This window comes from Acomys minous (assembly GCF_964271855.1).
Source record: "Acomys minous genome assembly, chromosome: 13".
Lineage (NCBI taxonomy): Eukaryota > Metazoa > Chordata > Mammalia > Rodentia > Muridae > Acomys > Acomys minous.
This window is the reverse complement of record NC_140495.1, coordinates 56,895,683-56,919,880: the sequence shown is the minus strand read 5'-3', so window position 1 is coordinate 56,919,880 and position 24,198 is coordinate 56,895,683. Positions and strand designations below refer to the sequence as shown.

Below are 24,198 nucleotides of genomic sequence, written 5' to 3'. Positions count from 1 at the left end.
TGCATCATCATCCAAGCGTGGGTCTGTCCTACGACAGTGGCTAGTGGGTAAGAGTCACTAGCCAAGAGGTTAAGTTCCATGCCTTTGGGGCTGGTATTCTGGGAGTCTGTTATCAAAAGCCTTTCCGAGCCTCATCCTGCTGTGTTAGTCGTTTCTCTTCTGGGGAACTTTCCCTAAGGGGGTAAATCAAGGGTCCCTTGTAACACCACAATGAGAACATCCTAGGGACTCACCCATGTGAAACATAAGGGCACGACCAGTGAGAGTCATGCTGAACACAGGGGAATGTCCACAGTGAAGGCAGGGAGGCATCAACACGAGCCTCATCACCCAAGAAAGACACTGACGAGCAAGTACTCTGCTCTTGTCAAGCTGGGTGGGGGGGGGCCTGGGAGTCTTGATTTCTGAGATGCTGATGACACTGTCCACATACTTCCTCCAAGGACAATGTGCTATAAGGCGGTGCCCGAGAACCTAGTTTTATGACAAAGAAAATTCTCCTGGGTGGAGGTGTAGCTTAGTGGTAGAACCTAGCGCGCATGCAGACTCTGGGTTCAGCACCCAGCTCTGAGAAAAGAATAGCTTGTACAAGAAGGAACAAAGAGAAGATCATAAACAGATGAGGCTTAAAGTCACATCTGGGTCAGGGACTCGGCATTGGACATGTTTAAAATGTGTTTCACTGGGTTGTGCCAATTTTCTCACTGAATGTATATTTTGTTCATAATTAGAATATGCTGCAACAGTTCCTTGTAAAGATGAGTCAGACGTGATTTTGGAGCGGGACTACTTTCCCTCTCCAGAGCTCTGTTCCCTCCCTCAGAAGTGTTCAGGAGGCAGGTCCTGCATCCGAGTTTCCACCCTGTGCCTGGCACAGAACAGGACTGTCAGTCTTAGCCCGTACCCCTCCACTGTTGGAGATCACAAGCAAAGTGCTTCTGTCCTGGCTTCCCCGTCTGTCTTCGTACTGTCTGTGCCACAGAGCTGAAGGGGAAGCTGTCCTGGGAGAGGCCTAGCGCACTCTGCTGCAAAGGAGGCGGCCAGGTACTGTGGATTTTGAACCCACCCGGAACTTTTTTGCTCTGTTCTCCACAGCCCCTCTTGTACACACCACACAGCGGCTGTGCTCTCTGACCAGAGGGCAGAAACAGGACCTAAACTAGAATGGTCCAGGGCAGGAATGCACCCCTGGGGTCCAGCCATCTGGAGAACAAGCAGAAGGAGCCTCACCCTTCTAGGGCAACCCGCAGTCGTGCGTGAATTTCTCGACATTGCAACGTGCTTTTCCTCATGTGGAATTCTGAACATTCAAGCTGTTTAAACAACTCCTGTCATGTTTGTTATGTATCCTTTTCTTGTTTCTTATCTCAAAAAATGCTGTCACAAAGAACCCAAAATCTGCCATGGACCACCCGGATATTGAGCTAAGCACCCCAAATGGAAAGAGTTCCCACAGGCACTGCCCCATGGACAGCTTCCACTGTTCTTTCCAAGAGAGCACACCCTGGACGGAGAGACCTGAGGGTAAGGCTGGAGAAACGGCTCCGAGATTAAGAGCCCTTGCTGCTCCTGAAGGGGACTAGGTTCTGTTCCTAGCACCCATGTGGCGGTTCAGAACCCCCAGTTCTAGGAGATCCAATGCCCTTTTAAGGACCCCCATGGACACTGAGGAACTCACATAGTACACATACATACGTGCAGGCAAAATACTAACGCTTGAAAGATAAGATAGATCAAAAAAGAAAGGAAGAGGAAGAACAGGAAAAGGAGGAGGAAAAGGAAGAGAAGAAAAAAGGAAAGAAGATGAGGAGAAAAAGACAAAAGGAAGAGGAGGGGGAAGTGGGGGAGGTGTGGAAGGAGGAAGAGGAGAAGAGTAGGAGGAGGAAGAGGAGGAGGAGGAGGAGGAGGAGGAGGAGGAGGAGGCTCCATAGTAGCTCCGTCCTGGAAAAAAGCAGACAGCAGAAGTTGCTCCATCTCAGGCCACACGGCGTCAGTCACCCTCAACACACCCAGTGCACTTCTACCCTCTTCCAGAATGGAAAGAAAACCATTTGAGAACTTCTTAAAGAGGGGACCAAGTGCTGTGGCCTCTTCTCGGGCCACTGAGAAATCCATGCTGCAGAAATGAGGGGGAGTGGGGGCGGAGGGTGCTTGGGAGATCCCTGGGCATGAGTAGAGGCAGCCAGCAGTGTCTTTCTGCTTCAGTCTGAGGCCCGCTCCCCATGTCACTGGATGTCACCCACCGTCCCACCTCAGAGGCAGCCCAAGTACAGGCGACAGACATGGGTATTTTCTACAAAGAAAGGTGCATCTTCGCTGATAGCCACAGTGCTGCTTCCGGCTGGAGCCACGGACTGAGGAACCATGACCACCCCAACTCTGTCCCTCAGATCACATGAGGGGAAGAAAAAAGCATTCTCATGACACCCCGACTCCTGGTACCCTATCTTGGGCCTGGCTCCCCTCCATTTCACTCTCCCTGGGCACATGTAACACAGGGCGGTCCTGGCTGTGTAGTCACCATGTAGACCACACACATGCAACAAAGCCATAGCAGTCTCCTTTCCCACTCTGCACTGTCCCTCTACACAGCTGCCACAGTAAAGCACTGGGCCGTGGACAGAATGTGACCCAGCCCCCCTCACCCAGCAGACAGAGGCACAGCTACACGGGAAGATATTTGCTCAGGCTTGTGGTGAGTCACTGGCAAAGGCACAGGTAGATATCCGGCTACCTAAGTCCCAGCTCTCTGCTCCTCTTCCTGATGCCGCTGCCGTGGAGCTCAGCAAATTAAAAGCCCCAGCTTTATCTTCCCAGACTTTGTGTTCTTGGGCGACAGCTGCCGGGCCTGTCAGTCACTCTGTAGAGTGTGAGGAGGCGGGTCTTATCTCTGACAGGGAAAAGGGAAAGGCCCAGCTGACAGCGCAGGAGAGAACAGAACAAGCCTGGGACAGCAGAGCTGTTATCCAGTGTCCTTGTGTCTGCAGGAAGTTTGGTTCAGAACTACCCTGAGGGTACAACATGTGAGCACAGAGCTCAACAGGGAGCATCAGGAATCACTGGAAACAATGGGTAGCAAGACACTGAAAAACCAGGCTTTAGCACTAAGGACAGAAAGAAAGGGTAACAGTGACACGCACCAGCTGGCTAGCGGATCCATGTTTGCCCTGGTGGGTGGGCAGGCTGGGAGGCTGCGGGTTGGAGGGTGGCCACTGGTACCAACAATTTACTCTCACAGACAACACTGAGCACTGTTGCCAATAGATGTGATCTATCTGTTGACTTGCACTTTGTCAACTCCCAAGTTTTGTTCCAACGAGCTTGATCCCAGGGTAAGACACACACACCTGCAACCTGGCTTGTCACACTTGGGGACATTCCAGGGATCATCTTGGAAGGACACTTGAGTTCAGAGCTGATGTGAAGATTTTAAGGAATAATAAAATTATCAAACCCCAACCTGTACGTCTTCATTTGCCTGTATTTTTAAACTCAGCAAAAATGGAGGTAGTAGTTTAATGCCTTTATAAGTCTAAAATCACCTTGGTGGGTTAGCAACTAAAAAGCTATTAAATTAGCTTCTATTTTAACTTGATCTAAAAATAGCTTAGCCAGCCAGTACAAATGCACCACACAGCTTCTGTTAAGCATGTTCACATTTTCCCATGCTGTTACAAGCTGCTGGTGTTTAAGGTAGGTTCATTACTTACTGACAGAGTTTTTTCTCAAAGAGCTAGAACTTAGTAAGGGTCAGCTTTGTATTCACAACACGGGGTGCATGTGTTAGACTACAGTAAATGGTTATAAATTTAAATGAATGTATTGGGTGTTTCATTTTAAAGTCACCACTAACCACAGCTTTGGCTTTAGGAGATGCCCCATTTTTACCATAAGGAAAGATGAGACAAAAGGGTAACATCTGGCACCACTCTCCCATTGCCTGTCCTTGGCAGACATCAACAATCAATCACAGCATCATTCTCAGGACTGCTCACAGCACAATACTCCAGATAGCTACTTATTGAAAGCTGCTCAAGTCCACACATGGCTAGATATCTGCGACCAGTAACAATAAATCTGTAGAAGTTGGTTCTAGCCTTCTTATATCACTTGGAAGTTGAGTGACCAGAGACAAATGGTGTGCCTATGTGCGTGTGGTACATGCTGCTTGGACTCTGTTACGCTGCTTTTGAAAACTAAAGGACTATAAAAATTGGCAGAAATTTCATTGTATGTGTGTGCACACACATGTGCACATGTGCACAAGTGTATGCATGAATACACATAGGTGCATGTATGTGTGGAGTTGGCATATATGTGTGCTTATGTACATGTGGAGCCCAGAGGACAATCTCAGGCGAGGCTCCTCAGGTGCCATCCACTTTGTTTTTCTAATGACAGAGTCTCTCACTAGTCCAGAACTTACCAAGTCGGCTAAAATGGTTGCTCAGCAAACAATGGGGGGTCCACCGGCACACAATGGAGTTCAGGCTGTCTCTATCTCTTCGGTTATTACTATAAGCATGTAACAGCACACATGGCTTTTTACATGTGGGTTCTGGTGATCAATTCCTCATGTTTGTTTTACCGACTGAGCTATCTCTCCATGCCAGCATAAACTTCTTTTTATGTTAAGACGTTCTACTTGGACAACACATGACAAGTGTTTGAGCTGAGGCCAACATTGATTTAAAAATTATTTGCTGTCCGGAAAAAGGAAGCCATGGTAGTACCACAAAGCCCCCCTACCATCCTTGCTGCATGCTGCAATGGCCACAGCGAATGTTTTACACAGTCTCCAGGGGAAATGTGAGCCCTCTGCCTTGCCCCCACACACGTGCACCAGCAGCCTTCACCAGCACCTTGGCCATAAGCAATCTTTCCTCTCCCTGGGCAACCAGCAAGCTTCCGTACCTACTCACAGCTTGGTTTACACACATCACTCTCCTGGACTTTGAGTTTGTTGGGGGCACCTGGTTCTTTTACCTTTGATGTCCTAATCTCTACACGCAGTAGAGGCTTGGTAAATACTTCACCATTCAGGAAGCCTCATCGCCCAGGTTTAGAAAACCCAAGGACAGCGTTTGGCTGAGAGCAAACCTGCACTCATTAAAAACAAACAAGCTGTAACTCTTTGGAAACTTCAGACATGGAACAAAATATCTTGATCATATCCGCCCTTCGCTCATTTCCAAATGTCCCCAAGACCACACAGCCCATCTTCCTTTCTTCTCTAAACATTTTATTGTCAACCAAGTCTACTTCCCGTGGCCTTTATGTACATGGAGATGAATTCATCCACCAGGCCATGGAGAACCTACCAGTGGCCAGACATTTAAATCAGCAGCCATCATGTGACCATAGCCTGGCACCCAGGGAGCCCCTCCCTTCTCCGTGCTGGAAGTCTTAACTGTCCTGGCCTTGTGCTGGGGGCCACTGCTGTTGAGAGTTCTTGTGTGCGACAGCCACGTCCAGAGGACAGCACCACATGGCACCCTTCTACGTTTTTCTGCTCCTTCTTCTGGGATGTTCCCTAGCCTGGCAGTGGGTGTGGGAAGTATGAGATACGTGTTCCATCTATAGCTACACACGCACAGTCTTTTGAACAGTAAAGGGTCTCTGCATTAGCTGCCACCCACTGCAATCAGATGCTTCTCTGACCAAGGCTGGGAGCAGCCCAGATACACAGACATACATGGAAAAACTCAGAAGCTCGTTTGACAACGTGACCATTTAGAAAAGCAACATTGAGACCTATGCCTTCTCTAGCCATGGGTTTGGGTCACATTTACATTACCAGACATGAAACCCCTTCTGTGGAGGGAGCCTCAAACCCAGTCAAGACAGCAGTTGGTTGCCACCATACACGGTCTTAGCCACTATGAAACTGGTGGGCACAACTGTAGCATGTAGGCTCAGTGCAAGGAAGACCATTGATGTCAGTCCTACCTGTGCAGCCTACACAGCACCTCCCGGCACTGTAAGAGTTGGACGGCATGGAGAGTGTCTTGGTCTGTTTGACGTTGACTTCTCTATGCCCTATAACCAAAGTGTGTGGAATATTCAGCAATAATATCTTTCCATCTGATTGGAGTGGGAAACCAAGAGCAATAAGCAGCCCGTGTTGTCTTGCATGCCCTGGAACCCCTGGACCACTTAACTTGTGAGGAGGCTGCCTGACACTGAGATTTCCACTTAGTGGCCTGCGTCTTGGGAGAAGCATCGTCTTCCTTTATGAGGTACTTCTGTTAAAACTTCATTAGAATATTTTTAGTAGGCTTACAAACTAGTGGGGTTCCATAGGCTCCTTCATAACTCTTAGTTTTGTTGATGCTCCTCTTTCTTCCACGCTCTGCCCCCCCTCCCCCTCCCACAGCTTTAACACGTAACACTCGCTTTTAGAAGTCTTCATCGCGTTAACTTTCTTCTAAATTGCTACGACAAATATTATTCCCAAACAGTTCATTTTGTTTGAGCCATTTGGTAGGCTCCTCTGACAAAGTGCCCCTGTGTGATTCAGATGCGGGGGCATGTTTGGTTTGACACAAATATCTCCCTCTTCTATAATTCTGAAGTGTCACATTTGGAGAGTGGGGACATGGAGCAATATGGAGACACACTTGGCTCATTATGTGCAAACACCTAATATTCCAAATCATTGCAGCCTCTGTATTTCAAAGGCCTAAAAAAGGAGCAACCCTCCCCCCAGCCTGCTGTTTCAACGGGGCTGGGCACAGGATGTCAATGCCCCACACTGCTTAGCACTTAATGTCTCTTGGCTCCAGCCGGCTTCCTCAATTAGACTGGAAGTCTTTGAGGATGGTACCCACAAGCTTCCTCATGTGCCATGGTGCCAAGTGGGTGCTTAGTAGACACAGTTACTAATATAGAATATACAGCGCATAACTGCACTGGCAAGGGTCATCTGCATCACTGCAGTGGGCGTGACGCTGCCTAGTGAAGACTACCACACCCCTCCATTGACTGACGCACAGGAAATGGCCAAGGAGGGTGGGCAGGTCCCATTAACAATCAAGGACACCGGGGATTCTTCAAACTGTCCCCTTCCAGTAAGCCAAAGTGTGATGGTCACACGGTTTATCGTGTACTGCAATTCTCCTTAAATGGAAGCCGGAGTAAACATCAGTAGCATCTCACCTGAGCTATGTGACAGAGTCCTTCATCACCAGGCCAACTAAAGATTGGGGTGTGGCTCAGGGGCTGAGTGCTTGCCTGGCACAAATTCAGACTTGGGTTTGATTTCCACCTGGCACAAGGTAAGCACACACACACACACACACACACACACACACACACACACACACACACACACACGCAGAGTCAGGTCATCAGGTGGCAAGTAGAAAAGACAGGAAGTACAAAAGAGTGGCGGGAGCACCAAGTCCCATGGGCAATGGGACTCATTTCTCTTTGAGGGTGCCTGCTCCTGGAGCACAGCATTTCCTGCCCCCTGATGAGGTCAACAGAGAAGAGGGGACCTGGAGGTTCTCCTCCGATACCTCCATTTTACTACAAGAGCTCTGCTATAGCAAACGGCTGCAAGGAACACTGGACAAACATCTGAGGTCTGGGCTCCAAGGGAAGAGAGGGGGCCAGGAAAGCCCCCAGGTGGAACCCCACCTGGACATTAAAACAGAGACCTGTCCAGTCCCCTTTGACACCTCACCTGCCTTCAAAGGAGGAAGCTCCTGCCCAAGGACTCCGCCCCCTAGGGGTGCTAAGGGGTCTTACTGAGTTCCTTTTCCTAGTTTCAGGCTCAGAGAGGGGGCCTTCCTCTTTACAAAATCTGCCCTAGAGTCCATTGATCACCCTGTCTGTTTCTGTGCCAATGCTATGCAGTTTTTACTACTATTGCTCTGTAGTAGAGCTTGAAACCAGGTGTGGTGACACCTCCACAAGTTCCTTTAGTGTATAGGATTGTTTTAGCTATCCTGTTTTCTTTTTAATTTTTTCCATATGAAGTAGAAAATGGCTCTTTCAAGGTCTATAAAGAATTGTGGTGGAATTCTGACAGGGATTGCATTGAATCTGTGTATTTCTTTGGTAAGATAGCCATGTTGGTGCTACAGGTCCTTGAGCATGGGAGATCTTTCCATCTTCTAAAATCTTCCATTTCGTCCTGCAAAGACTTGAAGGTCTCGTCATCCAGGTCTTTCACTTGCTTGGTCAGAGTCACACTAAGCTATTTTATGTTAGCTGTGGCTCCTGTGAAGGGTGTTATTTCCCTAATTTCTTTCTCAGCCCATTTATTGCGCTGACACTGTTGATGGTACTTGACTATGCTCGCAGACGGCAGCCTGGCAGAGCTGTCCTCTGAGAGAAGCTCCACCCAGCAGAAGATCAAAACAGCTGCTGAGACCCACAGCCAAACATTAGGTGGAGCTTGGGGAGTCTTGTGGGAGAGTCGGGAGTGGGGAGGGAGAGAAGGACCTGGAAGGGACAAGAACGCCACAAGACCATCAGAGTCAACTAACCTGGGCCTGTGGGGCTTAGAGAACCGGAAGCACCAACCAAGGAGCAGGCGTGGACTGGACCTAGCTGACCACACATATGCACTAGATGGGCAGCTAGGACTTCATGTGGGTCCGCTAGCAAGTGGAAAGGGGGCTGTCTCTGACATGGACTCTGTTGCCTGCTTTTGCTTCCCTTTCCCCTAGCTGGGCTGCCTTGTCTGGCCTCGGGGGAAGAGGATGCACTTAGTCCTGATGAGACTTGATGTGCTGGGGTGGGTTGGTATGGGGAGGGGCTCCACTTTTCTGAAGAGAAGGAGAAGGGGAAAAGGAGAAGAGGATAGGAGGATGAGATCAGGAGGAGAGGAGGGAGGAGGCTTCAATCAGGATGTAAAGTAAAAAAAAAAAATCAATAAAAAAAAAAAAAAAAAGAAAGCCTTCCCCCCGCCCCGACAGATGGTGGTAAGTGCTCTCTTGCGAGGGGAACGGAGGGGAGGGGGTCCCACTGGCTTCCTAGCTGACAGGTCAGATCAGCTACTTGCCTGAAACCAAGTAAAGAACTCCAGGAATAGGCAGCCACGGATCCTGTTTCAGTTTCCACCCAGAGCCAACCCCATGGGCTGGAGCCCATGATGGTGGGACCTGGCACAGGCTGATGCACACACCCACCAGGAGAGAGATTCTGAGGCCTCACCGAGGGGATTCCAGTGTCCCTGACACAGAGGAGCCTGGAGTGCAGCAACTCAGCCTACTTGGGAGCTGGTCAGACCTCTACACACCCTCAGCCTCCACCCACATAACCAACAGCCAAACCCTAACAGGGCCCTCAGGAGATCCAGATGTGAGAAGCGTGGCTTTAAACCAACTGGCTCGCGTGGGGACTCGGGTGTCAGGTCAGTTTTTAAGCTCTCAGGTGATTTCTGGTGGCAGCCGTGGTGGAGCAACTACTCTAGAGGTGTGCCAAGAGCTCTGGGTGTGGCTTTCTCTGCATGAGGTGAGCCGAAGCTGAGGTGCCAGGGGATACACCCCAGGTATAAACATGCAGTGGTCACCTGTAAGACAAGCAAGCAACTGCTGCAAGCTCAGGGCTGCCTCCTGTAGACACAGGAGCCAGTCTCGTCCAGCAGGTGTTTCTCTGGTGGTAGAAGCAGGGAACAGCATCTTTGGGGAAGAAATAGAGGCCCTTCAGAACTGACTCAGTCCATTCTGAGAGTTGCTTTCTTACAGTACAGGCTCTGAGTAGTCTTGGAAACCTCACGTTCCACACCGAACTGGTCAATTAAGAGTGCAGAGATGGGCAGGACGCGTTCTAAAGCAGGAAGGGAACGGTAAGGGTGATGGATCTAGGACTCAAGGTGGGACCAGGTGTGTGCTCAGTCCGATGTCCGAGGCTCCCACAGACAAGGCTTTCCCTGAGAGCTGCAGGTGGTCAAGTATAGGCCGGCTAAGGTGGAATTTCAGCCCCCACCCAGCACACAGTGGGCAGCATCTAGAGAGGAAGGCCCACTGGTGATGGATTTATGATCATTTAGGCTTCCCTCACTCAACAGGAGTTTTTTGTTTGTTTGTTTGTTTTTGTTTTTTCATCAGCAGGAGTTCTATGTCTGGACATCAGGAATCACCAGCGGTCCAGAGCTGGGTAAGTCACCAGTTCCGGAGGGACTGAAACAAGAGGGGACTCAGTGCTACCCTACAGAGTGTGCCGGAGAGCCGGGAGGATGAGGTTTGGATGGACTGGACTGATGGTACCGGGGGCCATCGGTACTTCTTTTACAGAGACTCCCAAACTCTGCATCCACCTCCCAGGACTCAGGCACTACCCATTGTGTGCTCAGCACTGGCCCAAATTACCCCTGGAAGGCAGTCACTGCTGGGACTCGGTACAAAAATAGAGGTGTGGGGTTGTGCTTCCCCGGCACCTGCTGATCCCAGTCGGGGCCTCTGTACATGACAGGAGTGCAACAAGGGGGCAGCAGTGACTTGCTCCCACCAGCTCTGTACAAAACTAATACAAAGTACAGCCAGTACAATCAGCCAGCTGAGGCAACTTTCCACCTTGCACACAGAATGGCACACCCGGGTCTGAGTGGAGCCAAGAGAATTCTACCTTGCTGTCCTCGCTGTAGCCGTGGTGTCACTCACCAGCCGGGGCCTGTCACAAGAGGATGACAAGGTCTGTCACACAGACTGTTGTTCTAGGCCCAATGAGATGACGTCACTGCAGAAAGGAGGCGAGGAGCTAATGGAAGGGACTATTGCTCACCGGTATTTTTGGCAGCTCTCAAAACGCAGCACATGGAGACCCACCCACGCCACCTCCAGGCAAGCCTGCTCCGGCTGTCCGTCTTCACTCATTGGGATTCAGAAATAGTGCCGCCCACGTGAGATGATTTGAGCCTGGGAAACAAGCAGCCTGTGCTGGGAAAAGACAGGAACCACAGGTGTCGCTCGGCTACCAGCACGGCCAGCAGAGGGCAGCAGAGGGATGTTGGGTCTTGCTACCAGGGATAAGCAGTGCAAGAGGCAGCCAGGGTGAGCGCCAAAACCTCTATCATCAAACATCACCCAAATGGTGCCTTCCAGGTGTATATGCTGATGCTCCAGTCCCTGAGGTATCAGTACCACCGAGCGGTGGGGCCACTGGCAGAGGACTTGATTGTGAATGTGGAGGCAGGAACCAATGCATGTATGAAAGATGCCCCAGTGAGCTCTCTTACCGCGTCTTCCATGTAAATATAAGGTAAAGAAGGTACCACCCGTGAGCCAGGGAGTGGATCCTCCCCAGACACTGAAGCCAGTGCTGTGTTCAGCGAGGAATGGGTTTCTATTGTCCCAAAGTCACCCAGTCCCTGCTACTCTCTTACAGAGGCCCATGTTGACTAAGACCAAGGCCTTCAAGAGGATGAACTCTGATCCTGGGATCCCTGCCTCAAACCTTGAAACAAACGCACTGGATAGTGGGGATAGCGAGAGGGTACCCGGCACGGGCAGATGAGCGTGTCTGCAGCAATCAGGTACCTGGAAGATGCCAGGCATCCAAAGGAGCCCAAGTTCAAGTACATGAGCTACAGTTTACATAGAAGATCCAGTCAAGGCGATGACTGAAGCCGGTAGCTGAAATCCCCCTTTATCCACGATGAAGGGTGCAGCAGGCACACGGCTTGGAGAATAGATATTAACCGTTGGACTTCAGACTTAACACTAACACCCCAAGTGAAGACAGACTTGGAAGTTGCTCCTTGAACTTCAGGCCAAGAAGCTGCTAAGCCAGAAGAGGGAAGGATGCTGCTGGAAAAAGAAGCAACTGCATTTTCTTCTACCATTTTTTAAAATGGAGATTAAATACATGGTAACTGTATATTAAAAGTTCTTGGCAGAAATAAATCATACCTATAAAGCATACTGGTGCTTCCAGTAGAGAGAACGCTTACAGTCTAGGGTGAGATAATTATTGCAAAGCTATGCCTGGGAAGTGTGGCACACATTAGATGAATAAACTTGGTGAAACTGTATAAGGAAGAGTAGAAAACACAGGTGACAAGTGGCCATCAGAGGCTGAGAATCGCCAAGCTGGGTTCTCACCCGGCTGCCAGCCACAACTTCTTGGAGCAACAGAGTTGATTTTGATGTATAACTTGCCTTGGGACAGAGGGAACAAGTGACCAATCGGAACTGGGCTAGCAAACATTCCATGGGGGTACATATCATTGTTACTGATAAAAGTAAAGCAACTGAGATTAGTAAAATGTCTTAATAAGGACCTCCTAAAGTTCACTCCTCTATGGAACCCATGAGAAAACCCGTCAAAACCAACAAGAATTAACCACCACCACCGCCATCATTACCACCATCACCACCACCACCACCACCACCACCATCACCACCACCACCACCACCACCATCACCACCACCACCACCACCACCACCACCACCATCACCACCACCACCACCATCACCACCACCACCACCATCACCATCACCACCACCACCACCATCATCATCAGGGAATGGAACTTTAAAGAAGCCCAACTTCACTTCCCTCCAACAGTGACTTCCAGGATGTCAATTCATCCAGTAGTTGTGACACTGCTAGTTTTCAAGGCTGTCATGGAGCTATAGAGTGGAGGGAGTGCCTGGGGTGTAATGCAGCTCACTGTTTTACTGAGCGCTGGCTGTTTCTCTTGAATAAATTCCTTGAATTCTTTTATCAATTTCTAGGGTTAATTGTGGTGGTAGTGATGATGATGATAATGGTGGTGATGATGATGATGATGGTGATAATGATAATGGTGGTGGTGGTCATGATGGTGGTGATGGTAAATGGTGATACTGGTGATGCTGGTGATGGTGATGGTGGTGGTAGTGGTGATGGTGATGGTGGTGATAATGATGGTGGTGGTGGTGATAATGATGGTGGTGGTGGTGGTGATGATGTTGATGGTAATGGTGACACTGGTGATGCTGGTGATGGTGATGGTGATGGTGGTGGTGGTGATGATGGTGGTGGTGGTGGTGATGGTGGTGGTTATGGTGATAGTAGTGATGGTGGTGATGGTGGTGGTGGTGGTGATGACTATCTGTGTGATCATTTTCTCACTTTTGAAAGGGAAACACCTCTGTAACTTAAGATGGTACTTACCCAGTGTGAAAAGCATCTTTCCTCCCAAGTAAAGTGTTTGTTGAGTCAAGTACAGGCAAATACTTACTTCACAGATGCCCAAGGCAGTTGATAACTGTGGGGAAACAGCAGACTAGCTCCAAAGCTTTGTTAAAGGGACATTCAGCATATTCTTGGGAACCCAGAAGGCCACATGCAGGCCTGGGCACACACTCAGACCTGAGGTGACCAGATCTCTTACCTCTGATTAACCTTGACGCTTTGTAAAAACAAAGTGAGGATTTACAGAGGTGTGGACAGCCTGGCTGTGTGAGGAGAGGAGCCCTCCAGCAGGGACACATGGAGGCTCGCTTCAGGGGTGGTCCCAAATGTTTTTAAAATATCCATCTAATCATTACCTGACTGACCACTAGGATAGCCATGTAAAAGTTTTTTTAGTAGCCGTATATGACAAAAACACAAGCCATATAGAACTGGCTCACAAAAGTAAATAACCAATAACAAAAGGCAACAAAAAACTCTGAGGCAGATATCCCAAGCTGTCATTATGTTTTTTAAAATTTCAACTAAAGATTATAGGGCACTGAAAGAAACAAAATATGGTCCACACATATGAAGTACAGATGTTGGGTTTACTAGATTAAAAACACAGATTAACTGTTTTAATTAAGTTCAAAGATGTAAGAAAATAAGTACAAGGGAAAACGGTGAGAAAGAAAGGACACGGAGTTGGCTGGGGAGGTGGGAAGGGGGAAAATGTAATCCAAACATATTGCGCGCCTTTAATCCCAGACTTGAGAGGCAGAGGCAGGTGGATCGCTGTGAGTTTGAGATCAGCCTGGTCTACAAAGTTAGTCTAGGACAGCCAAGGCTACACAGAGAAACCCTGTCTCGAAAAACAAACAAACAAAAAAATTTAATAAAAAAAAAAAGTTGTTCTCTAACCTCCACAATCAGGCCCTGGCACTTGTGCCCCCACAATAAACAAACAAATTAAAAAAATAAAAAGAACAAAGCAAAGACAAAATTTAAAAGAGAATCACAAAAATTCTTGAGTTGAAAAATATGGTAACTGAAATTTTATATATTTTCGTTGAGAGAGGGCCTAGAGTAGCTCAGGCTGGCCTTGAACTCACCATGCCACGGTTCTACTCTCATTCTGAGGCTGTGATAAACCACTCTGACCAAAAGCAACTTGGGAAGGTAAGAATGTGTTTGACTTCTAGGTCAAGATCTATCACTGAGGGACGGTATTTTAGTTCCGATTTTATTGCTGTAAAGAGACAGCATGACCAAGGCAACTCTTATAAAAGAAACCATTCAACTGGGGCTGGCTTATAATTTCCAAGGTTCGGTCCACTATCATCATGGCAGGAAGCGTGGCGGCGTGCAGGTAGACTTGATGCTGGAGAAAGCCAAAGTTCTACATCTTGAACCCAAGGCAGCAGAAGGAGACTGCCTCCCCCAGGCAGCCAGGAAGAGACTGGAATTCCACAACGGGTAACCTCAAAGTCCAGCTCCACAGGGGCATACGTCCCCCAACAAAGCCACACCCACTCCAACAAAGCCACACCCGCTCCACAAAGACCGCACCTCCTCCAACAAGGCCACACCTCCTCCAACAAGGCCACACCTCCTCCAACAAGGCCACACCTCCTCCAACAAGGCCACACCTCCTAAAAGTGCCACTCCCTATGGCCAAGCGTTCAAACACATGCGTCTATGGGGGCCATTCTCATCGCCACAGACAGGAACTCAATGGAGGCAAGAACCACGGAGGCATGCTGCTTGCTGTCTTGTTCTCTGACTCACACAGGCTTGTGCTTAGCCAGCACGTTAGCCTCTACTCTCCTACACAGAGAAAGGTGCCCTTCCTGGATCGCCTATCAAGACAAACCCTCGCGGGCACGCCCTTAGACCAACCAGACAAAAGCAACTGCTCAATCACCCTCCTCTCAAACCAGTTTGAAAAGAGACAACCAGAGCAGCAGCCAAGGGTGACCTTGAACTCCTGATACTCCTGCCTCCAGAGTGCTGGTACTCTAGACCTGTGCCGTCACGCCTGGCCTCTGAAACTTGAATATCACTAAAGAGCTCAGTGGTAAGTGTGAACCTACAGAAGGAAGAGTTTGTTCAGCTATGTCTAATAATACCAACCAATCTCAGGATTAAAAAAAAAAAAGTGGGAAAAAATGAACAGAGCATCAAAAGTGTGGGAGACACACATCCTATGTATGCACATAAGAAGCTCGAGACGAGACCAAAAGGTGCAGAAAGAATAGTTGAAGCCAAAGCCAGGCGCAGTGGGGGCACACTTGTCATCCCAGCACCCAGGGAGGCTGAGGCAGGTGGATATCTGTGAGTTCGAGGCCAGCCTGGTCTACAGGCTGGACTAGCTGAAGGATTTAGGGCTAAACACTTCGAGTTTAAGGTCGATGATGCACTGGTCCAAGAAGGCCCATGAACTGCAACACAGAGCCACATAAACCTTGACCCCTGAGACCCACACTGTCAAAGTGAGAGAGGGAGAGAAAGTTGTAAGGGAGAGGCAAGGTGTCACACACAAGGGAGGCTCAGTAACTCTAGCAAAGCCATGGAGGACAGAAGCCATGAAGGAAAAGATTGTGGGTGAAAAGCACTAAACATTAGTTTCTAAAAACATGGGGCGGTGCTTCTGAGCTACAGGCGGTATCAGCATTGCACACGCTGGAAATATGCCGAACGCCACTGAACTGTTCACTGCAAAATGGCTAATAACCGGCTAGATGAATCTTTCACTAATTTAAAAAAGAAGGGAAAATTAAGACATTCCCAGATAAACACAAACTGTAAAGAAATTATTATTAGATCACCAGGTTACAGGAAACAATGGGCATTAGACAGCTACTCAAACCCACACCGGAAAAAAAAAATAGCACCAAGAAAGGTAATTATACAGACAATTAAAGAGAAAATATAATTGTATTCTCATTTGTAAATTCCTTTTTTCCTTCTAATTTAAAAGACACTTATGTAAATCTATAACTGCAAACTTGTCCTAGTGAACACACAGTGTATGAAGATATGGTTTGCATAATACTAGCACAGAAAGTGACAGTGGGAATGAGGCTACAAAAGAGCAGAGACCTTTTATATATTTTTGAAATTATACTGGTATTAATCCAAACTAGACTGCTATAAATTAATATACAAATTGAACCCCCCAGGAAAACTGCTAAGAAAATACATTAAAAAACCACAGAAGAAATGGCAAAGGAATTAAAATGGTGCCTAGAAAACATCTATTTAACACAGCAGGAGGCAGCAATGCAGAGACAAAACAGATATAAGATACACAGAAACCAAAAGGTAGCTGGCATCTATCAATGCTTTCTTCATAATTACAGCAAAATGATAAATACTCCAATTAAAAGCTAGAGGTTGACAGAAAATAGAACACAAAATGATATAACAAGACACTATCTACGAAGGGATGTGTGTTACAGTCAAAGAAATTAACTGAAATTAAATGGAAGAATAAAACCATGAAACTGTCAATCAAATCATGGCTAGCGTAGTCATGCTGCTATAATATGAAATATTGTCCTAGGCAAAAATTACAAGGAGAAGAACTGTATCATGACCAAACACTTACATGGAAAGTACTAATAACAGACTCTCAAAATACCCGACAGAACTGAAGAGAAAAACTGACGATCCAGCAGTAGTAGTTGAAAATGTTAAAATCTCATTTCAATAATTAGTAGAAAAAACAACACAGAAGAAGCAGGAGGAGGAGGAGAGGAGGAGGAGGAGGAGGAGGAGGAAGAGAAGAAGAAGAAGAAGAAGAAGAAGAAGAAGAAGAAGAAGAAGAAGAAGAAGAAGAAGAAGAAGAAGAAGAAGAAGAAGAAGAAGAGATAGTCACTTGAACACTGATGGACAGGGACCTGGAGAAGCAGCTGCCACAGGACGCAGGCCCCGCTCAAGGGTACAAGCAACAGTTTCAGGGTAGACCATCTGTTAGCAGTAAGAGAGCCAATGCTTTAAAAAGATTTAAGCCACACAAAGGTCCCTCAAACCACAACATAATTACATTAAAAAACGGATAGAAGGGAATTGAGGAAAGTCAAATATATGTGGAAACTAAATGACAAATTACCAAGTAATCAACAGGTCAAAGAAAAGGTCCTAATCGAAATTAGAAAATACTTTGAGATTAATCAAAGCAAAGATACAACATATCAAAATGTATGAGACATACCAAGAAACAAAACCAAACAACAAACCAAACAACCAACCAAACAAAAACAACAGTGCTTAAGAGGAGGTTTCTGGCTGTAAATTCTTAAAGAAAAAAAATCCTGAATCAGCATCTTTCTAGCTTAAAATTTGAGATAGAAAAAGACAGAACAAGCTATACTGAAAGCAAGCAGAAGGAAAATACTGAACAGAAAAATTGAAAATAAAAAAGGAATAGAGAAAACCAACAAAACAAACTAAAAGGATAACAAATCCATAACTAATTTCTAAGGAAGAAAGTATAGGAAATTTTAAATGTTAAAAATCAACAATAAGCTGGACACAATGGCAGAGGCAGGTGGATACGCATGTGTGTGGGTGTGCATAGGTGGAGGTGTGGCTACAGGTGTAAGTGTGTGTGTGTAAGTGTGTGTGTGTAAATGTGTGTGTGTGTAAATGTGTGTGTGTAGGCCAGAGGCCGGGGCTGAGATGTCATTCCGATTGCTCTCCACCTTGTTTCTGAGACAAAGCCTTTCCCTGAAGTTAGAGCTTGCTGATTTGGCTGGACCGATTGAGCGGTGTGCCCCAGGCCCTGCCTGTCTCTGACTTGCTGGTGCTGGGATTACAGTGCACACTGTTGTGTCCACTTTCACATAAGTGCTGAGACCAGAGCTTTACATTTGTACAACAACCACTTTACTGGCTCAGCCATCTACCCCTTCCCTCCTTGTTTTTATTCTAAAAACAAGCGGCTTCATATTTCATCTCTCCCAAACCTACTCTATGCAGGGAAAGCTTTAAGTGCAGTTTAAAGGTATACGTTACACTAGGAAGAAGTATCTACAATATGTTCAATAAAGGTATGTGCATGCGGCGTGTGCATGCACACGCACACACACACATTTGTATTTCCATCTTTCATTTATAATGCGTTCCTAAAGAGTAATACGAGAGATCAGGTGATTCAACAGAAAAGTGGGCAAATGGTATGTAAAATTCACTTGCATGAGAAGAGAATAAACGTGGAGACTGGGGAAGGCCATCCTGTAGGCCGTCAGTAAGAATTTAAAAGTGACATACCTTTATTGGACTGTAATTTGGCAGTTCATACTCAAATATTAATTGCACTTTTTCTTTAACTCAATAATTCCACTTCTGGAGGTTCCTTCTATGGCAATATTCAGAGAGGTGAATACACAGAAGTGAGCAAAGATGCCGGCCGTGGTGGCGCACGCCTTTAACCCCAGCACTTGGGAGGCAGAGGCAGGCGGATCGCTGTGAGTTCAAGGCCAGCCTGGTCTACAAAGTGAGTCCAGGACAGTCAAGGCCACACAGAGAGACCCTGTTTCAAAAAACCGAGAGAGAGAGAGAGAGAGAGAGAGAGAGAGAGAGAGAGAGAGAGAGAAATGAGCAAAGAAGATCATGGCAATCATATTTCTACTAATAACTAGACCTATCTGTCATAAATACCCCTCAGTATACGGCAATGAAACCCATTACCTTTCAGGTTAATTTTTAAAAAAATAACATAAAATACATAAAACTCCTTGGTATGGACATGGCTAACTACTGGAAAACAGTTAACACAATGAAATGGGGGGGCTGGAAAGATGGCTCAGCAGTTAAGAGCACTTGCTGTTTTTCCAGAGGAAATAGGGCATCTTTGCTCACTTCTGTGTATCCACTTCTCTGAATATGGCCATAGAAGGAACCTCCAGAAGCGCTTAAAAAGAATTTTGGAGCACCTTGGGCTTTGGATTTGGGGATTACGAGAGGATTCAACCTTGTAATTTTACTTTTTGCAAAATAATGCAAACCTCACTGATGCACATACACTTTCCTGTAAACTGTAGCCAGTTACAGGTCAGCTGGCCTCCCCAGAGCGAGAACAGAAAGCCAAGAGCATTCCTCCTCACACTCAGCAAGCTCACCTCAGAGGCCGATCTTCTCTAGCTACCTGTTGAATCTCTGCCATCATTTCTTGGTCTATCAGAGACCTGGGCCTGGTCTCCCTGCTGCCTGCTCTCAAACCTCTACCCTCTGGCCTATTCCCTTCTGAGGTTCACTGACCCTGACACCATTCCAGAGTCCGGGAGCCCCCTCCCCAGACACTATCCATGATGTCCTTTCGGATCCGGAAGAAAGCAGGCTCTCTGTAGCATGCTGCACACAAATCCATCCACCAGAACTGCACCCGCTGAGCAGATAGGGGAGCTGGGCCAACAGTCCTTCACCACGACTGACCTGGGTCTCCACAGAGCTCTTACTGGGCCTGACGGCAAGCACAGGGAAGCCACACTTGACATTCTACGGTGCAAAGGACACACTTTAGCTTCTCTGTGGAAGGAACTACCTGTTCAGGATCTGTGTACTTCCCTCCTATTACTCATGTTATTAAAAAAAAAAAAAAGTAAAACACGTTAGGAGTCTCTCTGCATCCTCCTTGTTTAACAGAGAATCTTCAGCCAGAAGACTCAGGCTACCGGGGGACAGAGGCAAGAAAGCTGAGACAGCAGCCTGGGATCAGCGAGAGGGCAATTTAGAAGTCAGAACACACAGGACAGGGTACCACCTGGAACAGAACTGGACAGGGAGGAGAAGTGACACCGAAGATGTACCCTAGGTTCAGATGTAAGTAACCGTGTAGAAGGCAGGGCACTGAAGTGGTGGAGGTGTGCTCAGGGCAGTCACAGTGTCGGTTACCGCAATGGCCCCGGAGAAGAAGATAGTTTGAAATAGTAAAGAGGGCTGAAGGGTAACGGCTCTGGGTTGGCAAACTTCACACATCAAACACACCTGAAGAAAGAAATCCTGAGACAGGCACCCAAATTCTACCCCAGTAAGACTCCCCTATACATATGTGTTCGGGGCCAAGTCTGAAATGGAGGTGTCACTCTGCGGTCTATTTTTGTACAGCAGAGGAGACCAGCTCACAATCCTGAGTGAACCACAAGGCTCTGACAAAATGATGGCGTAAGCTGTGAGTTGAAAGTGGCTTCCAAGAAGGTGACACGTGGGGTGAGGGGCTCATTGTCAGAGGTGACTTCACTCGGGCAACGCTCACCCCTCTGATACTTGCTTCCAAATGACCATGATGTACATACGGCTCCACGAGTTTTGACACATGTAGAGTCACGTGGCCACCACCTGGCTGCTTGGTGCTGGGTACATAAGCGTCCCATCACTCCCAAACACTTCCCCCGTCTGTTCATTCAGGGTTGCACACCACCCGCTTACACCCCTGGCAACCACAGATCTGTTCTCTGTCACTCACATTCTGTCTCCTCGAGAATGTCACAGGAATGGAATGGTACACCGTGGAACATTCCGGCACTCAGTTCTCTCACCAATGCATCCTCCTGACACTCCTCCAAGCTGCTGCGTGTACCATGGCTCTGCCCCCTACCTGCTGCCATTAACTGTGAACGCTGACAGCTGCTAAGCTGTGACAGCCTCTACTCCTTTTAGCACCCACATTTCGTCTCACAGGGACCCTAGCCACTGCGCTCTGAGTTTGTAGCATGGCACATGACATGCAGGAAATCTGCGACTCTTATTGAAACCAAATACAAAACATGAAGGCTCAGGAGGCCTTGCATGGTGCATGCACCCCGCTCAACCAGGCTCACTCGGACTCAAGAGTCTGAGCCCGAGGCTGTACTCTGCCTTCCTCCCGCTACCTGCCTAGATCTCCCCTCATGAGTTAGAAGCCAGTGAGGCCACCAGGCTTCTGTTGCCTTCCCAAGTGGCCTTACTGGCATCCCCAACAATACAGGATGAAGTCAGAGCCTTCAAGAATATACGGCGGGGGTCATGTCTCGCAAAAGCTGAACAGCATAACAGCAATACCACCACTGGGCTCCGAGGGCACAAAAGTGCATTGTTCTCCACACCCAGAACTGCACAAGTCTATGCAGAAGAACTAAGCCTTTGTTCTTTCCTAAGGAGAAGGAGGAAGTTCTCACTTTCACCTTCTTCCAAAAGGAGGAAGGCAGAGGCTGACGCAGAGAGGAGTCTCAGTAAACAGTCCACTCCAGGATGACCAGGAGAAACCCTGTGACCCGTTCACGGCTACTGGGTCCCCCAGAGTGGAGACACCAGAAACACCTATTCCTTCTCTCTGAACCTCAGGAGGACCTCCCACCCCACCCTGAGACAGGGCAGAGAACATGAAATTCACCTGTTGCCATGTGAGCTAGCTCAGTCAGCCCCAGCCCCCACCCTCCCACAGACAGGAAGCCAGAGAGGGAGCAGGAGCCAGGCGTGCTCTCTCACGATGTCCCGTTCTGGGGCAAACTAACAAGACGGACGCACTCGCTTCAAAGGCAAGGCAGCGGCCCCAATGACTTGCCCATCTCTTCAAAGTTTCCAGTACCTTCCAACAGCACCTCCCCAAGGGCCAAGCTGCCAGTACACGAACCCTTGGGAATCACAGCCGACCACAGCGAGACTGATAAGAGGAGAAGCGGAGTGGACTCAGGATGCCACTACTGACCGCCTCCTGACCACGCACTGGGAGGCTGAGAGACCAGCCATCCTGAACCTGCCATGGGCTTGCTTGTAGGACACAAGAACTCCCTGGTTTTAAAACCTGTTCCGCGGGCTGGAGAGATTGCTCTGAGGCTGAGTGTGCTCTGCTCTTACAGTAGACCCAAGTTAGGTCCCCAACATCTGTGTAACTCAAGCACCAGAAGATGAGAAATCACCTTTGACTTCTGTACACACACACACACACACACACACACACACACACACACACACACACACACAAGCACAATTAAAAATAAAATAGGTTTTAAAAATAAAAATCTATGTTGTTTTCCACCCCCACTTTTAAAAATCTGATGTAGGAAAAACAACAGAGCAGTCTTTTTTTTTTTTTCCAGTGAGATATAACAGGGGACATCATGATTCATTCTGTTAAATAATTCTACCAGTGGGAAGAAGGAACATCTCAGTGGACACATTTTAAACGACTGCAAGCATGCACATTGAAGACCAAGTTTTTCGTCCCCAAACACAAATTCAGCAACTATGAAAGACAATTGCATCAGGCCAGGCCTCACACTCTAGCAGTCTCAGCTGGGCTCCAGCTGTTTTGCACCTCCCTGTGTCTTTGTGTCATCTCTGGCACGGCCCCTAGCCGCTCTGCACCTAGAATGACAGCTGTAAAACAGAGACAGCCTCGTAGTGGGAGAGAGCCTGCAGCCCCTCCCCTTCCAGGTGCTAAGTGATCTCCATGGCTCCTGTCAGCATGAGCTGCTGTGAGGACCAGGAAAGGCGATGCCCAAAGAGACAGTCATAAAGACACAGCCCCGCCCCCAACATGGAAAACAGAACAGTGCGAACGCATGCCCACTTCTTCTCACGCACATCTCACAGGAGATCGTTTTTTTTTAGTCCCCATTCTTGTTTGAGGGCCACTCTCACTCGTCCTTGCCTTGGAGCGCGTCTGAGGGAACCCTCCAACCAGAGTTATTATGCAATCGCATTGTTCTACCATTCTCTCTGCCTGTCAGTCCCCTAGGTGATTTGTTTCACATAAGATGCATCTCAGCCGGGGCCTCCTAAACAGCTTTTGCTTTGGAGGTCTGGATGGTTTTTTTCAATGCTGGTGATCAAACCTGGGCCCCCACACATGCCAGGCAAATGTTCTACCACCAAGCTAGGCCCCCATCCACGCCAGGCTTAGAAGGTTCTAAGACCTGGAAACTTTGCCAGGCTTACCACCTGATGTGGGAAGAAACTTGGAAACTCACACGTTCTTTCTCTGCCTGTTCCTCCATTGGAACAGATGGAGGAGGGTTTGTTTTTTTTTTTTTTTTTCCTGCCTGTTTTGAGACTCCAGTGAGATCCTGCACACAAAAGCCCTGTCTTTCTTCTGGCAATGGATCCACAAGTGTTATTGACATGAAATTCTATTGGAGATAGAGAAAGCTGCCTTTATGTCTCCAGATGGACCCCCGGGGCCTCTCTAACTGGCTTATGCTACGTAAGCTGGACCTTAGCGGCTCAAAAATCAGTCATGCCCATGGTGCCTGCATGGCCGTGTACTTTAAATTCCTGCTCATATGTCTGTGTCTGTCAGGTTCCTAGTCCTAGGACTGGAAGGGCTCTCCCTTAGCTTTTCCCTACATTTCAAAACATCTCAGGCATGACTGAGGCTAGCCTGGTCCCAATATCTATCCCCATCGGCCTTGCCTCCTTAACAGACCTTGAACACCTAGATAATTCTTTCCTAACCTGTCAACTCACATGTATACATACATGCAAAGGGTGGATAGAAACGCATTTCACTTTATAAACACCAGACTCCAAGGACTGCCTTGCCATGGGACCCACGTACAGACTTCCTAATGGGACCTACTTCTCATTACACAATAGACTGGCAAGCCGGAATTCCTGGCTTCAGCTTCTCTGTGTAGCTTTGCACAGGGAACTAATGTCACCAGGCTATGTACAGATTCCATGCGGCAAGGCCTAGGAAGGTACTTTGTAAAAGATGGCATGCCCTGCTGTCCAGCCAACACTGGGCACCTGTGTGACAATCTAACAAACATGCCTTGCACTGCCCTAGCAGTTCAACAGAATATCAAATTCATTTATTTACTTTTGGAATCTGTGGGTCAGCCCAAGAGACTTGCATATATTAAGCAAGCACTATACCACTAACCTCAACTATACCACTTATCTCACTAACAATTCCAACATTGAAAAGTTATGTGCCTATGTGCATGTGAGTGCAGGTGGCCATGGAGACCAGAAGAGGGCACCAGATCCCCTGGAGCCAACATTACAAATGGTTCTAAGACGCTCAACATGGGATCCAGGAACCAAACTTGGGTTCTTCTGCAAGAGTAATATAAGCTCTTCATCTCTGAGCTATCTCTT

General features: G+C 47.8%; 1 protein-coding gene across 4 annotated transcripts in view; it reads right to left on the bottom strand.

Annotated features, from left to right (window-relative positions):
- The window catches only part of CRACDL (CRACD like), a 117,897-nt gene that overhangs the window by 63,311 nt on the left and 30,388 nt on the right, over positions 1-24,198 (bottom strand). The window contains exon 1 of one of the 4 annotated variants that reach the window (XM_084753636.1): positions 20,383-20,557. The exons of the other annotated variants lie outside the window; for them this stretch is intronic. Within the exon in view, the coding sequence (XP_084609762.1) occupies positions 20,383-20,433 (51 nt within the window). The 5' untranslated portion in view covers positions 20,434-20,557. Of the gene's footprint in view, positions 1-20,382; positions 20,558-24,198 lie in introns of those variants that run through there. 4 annotated transcript variants of the gene reach the window in all.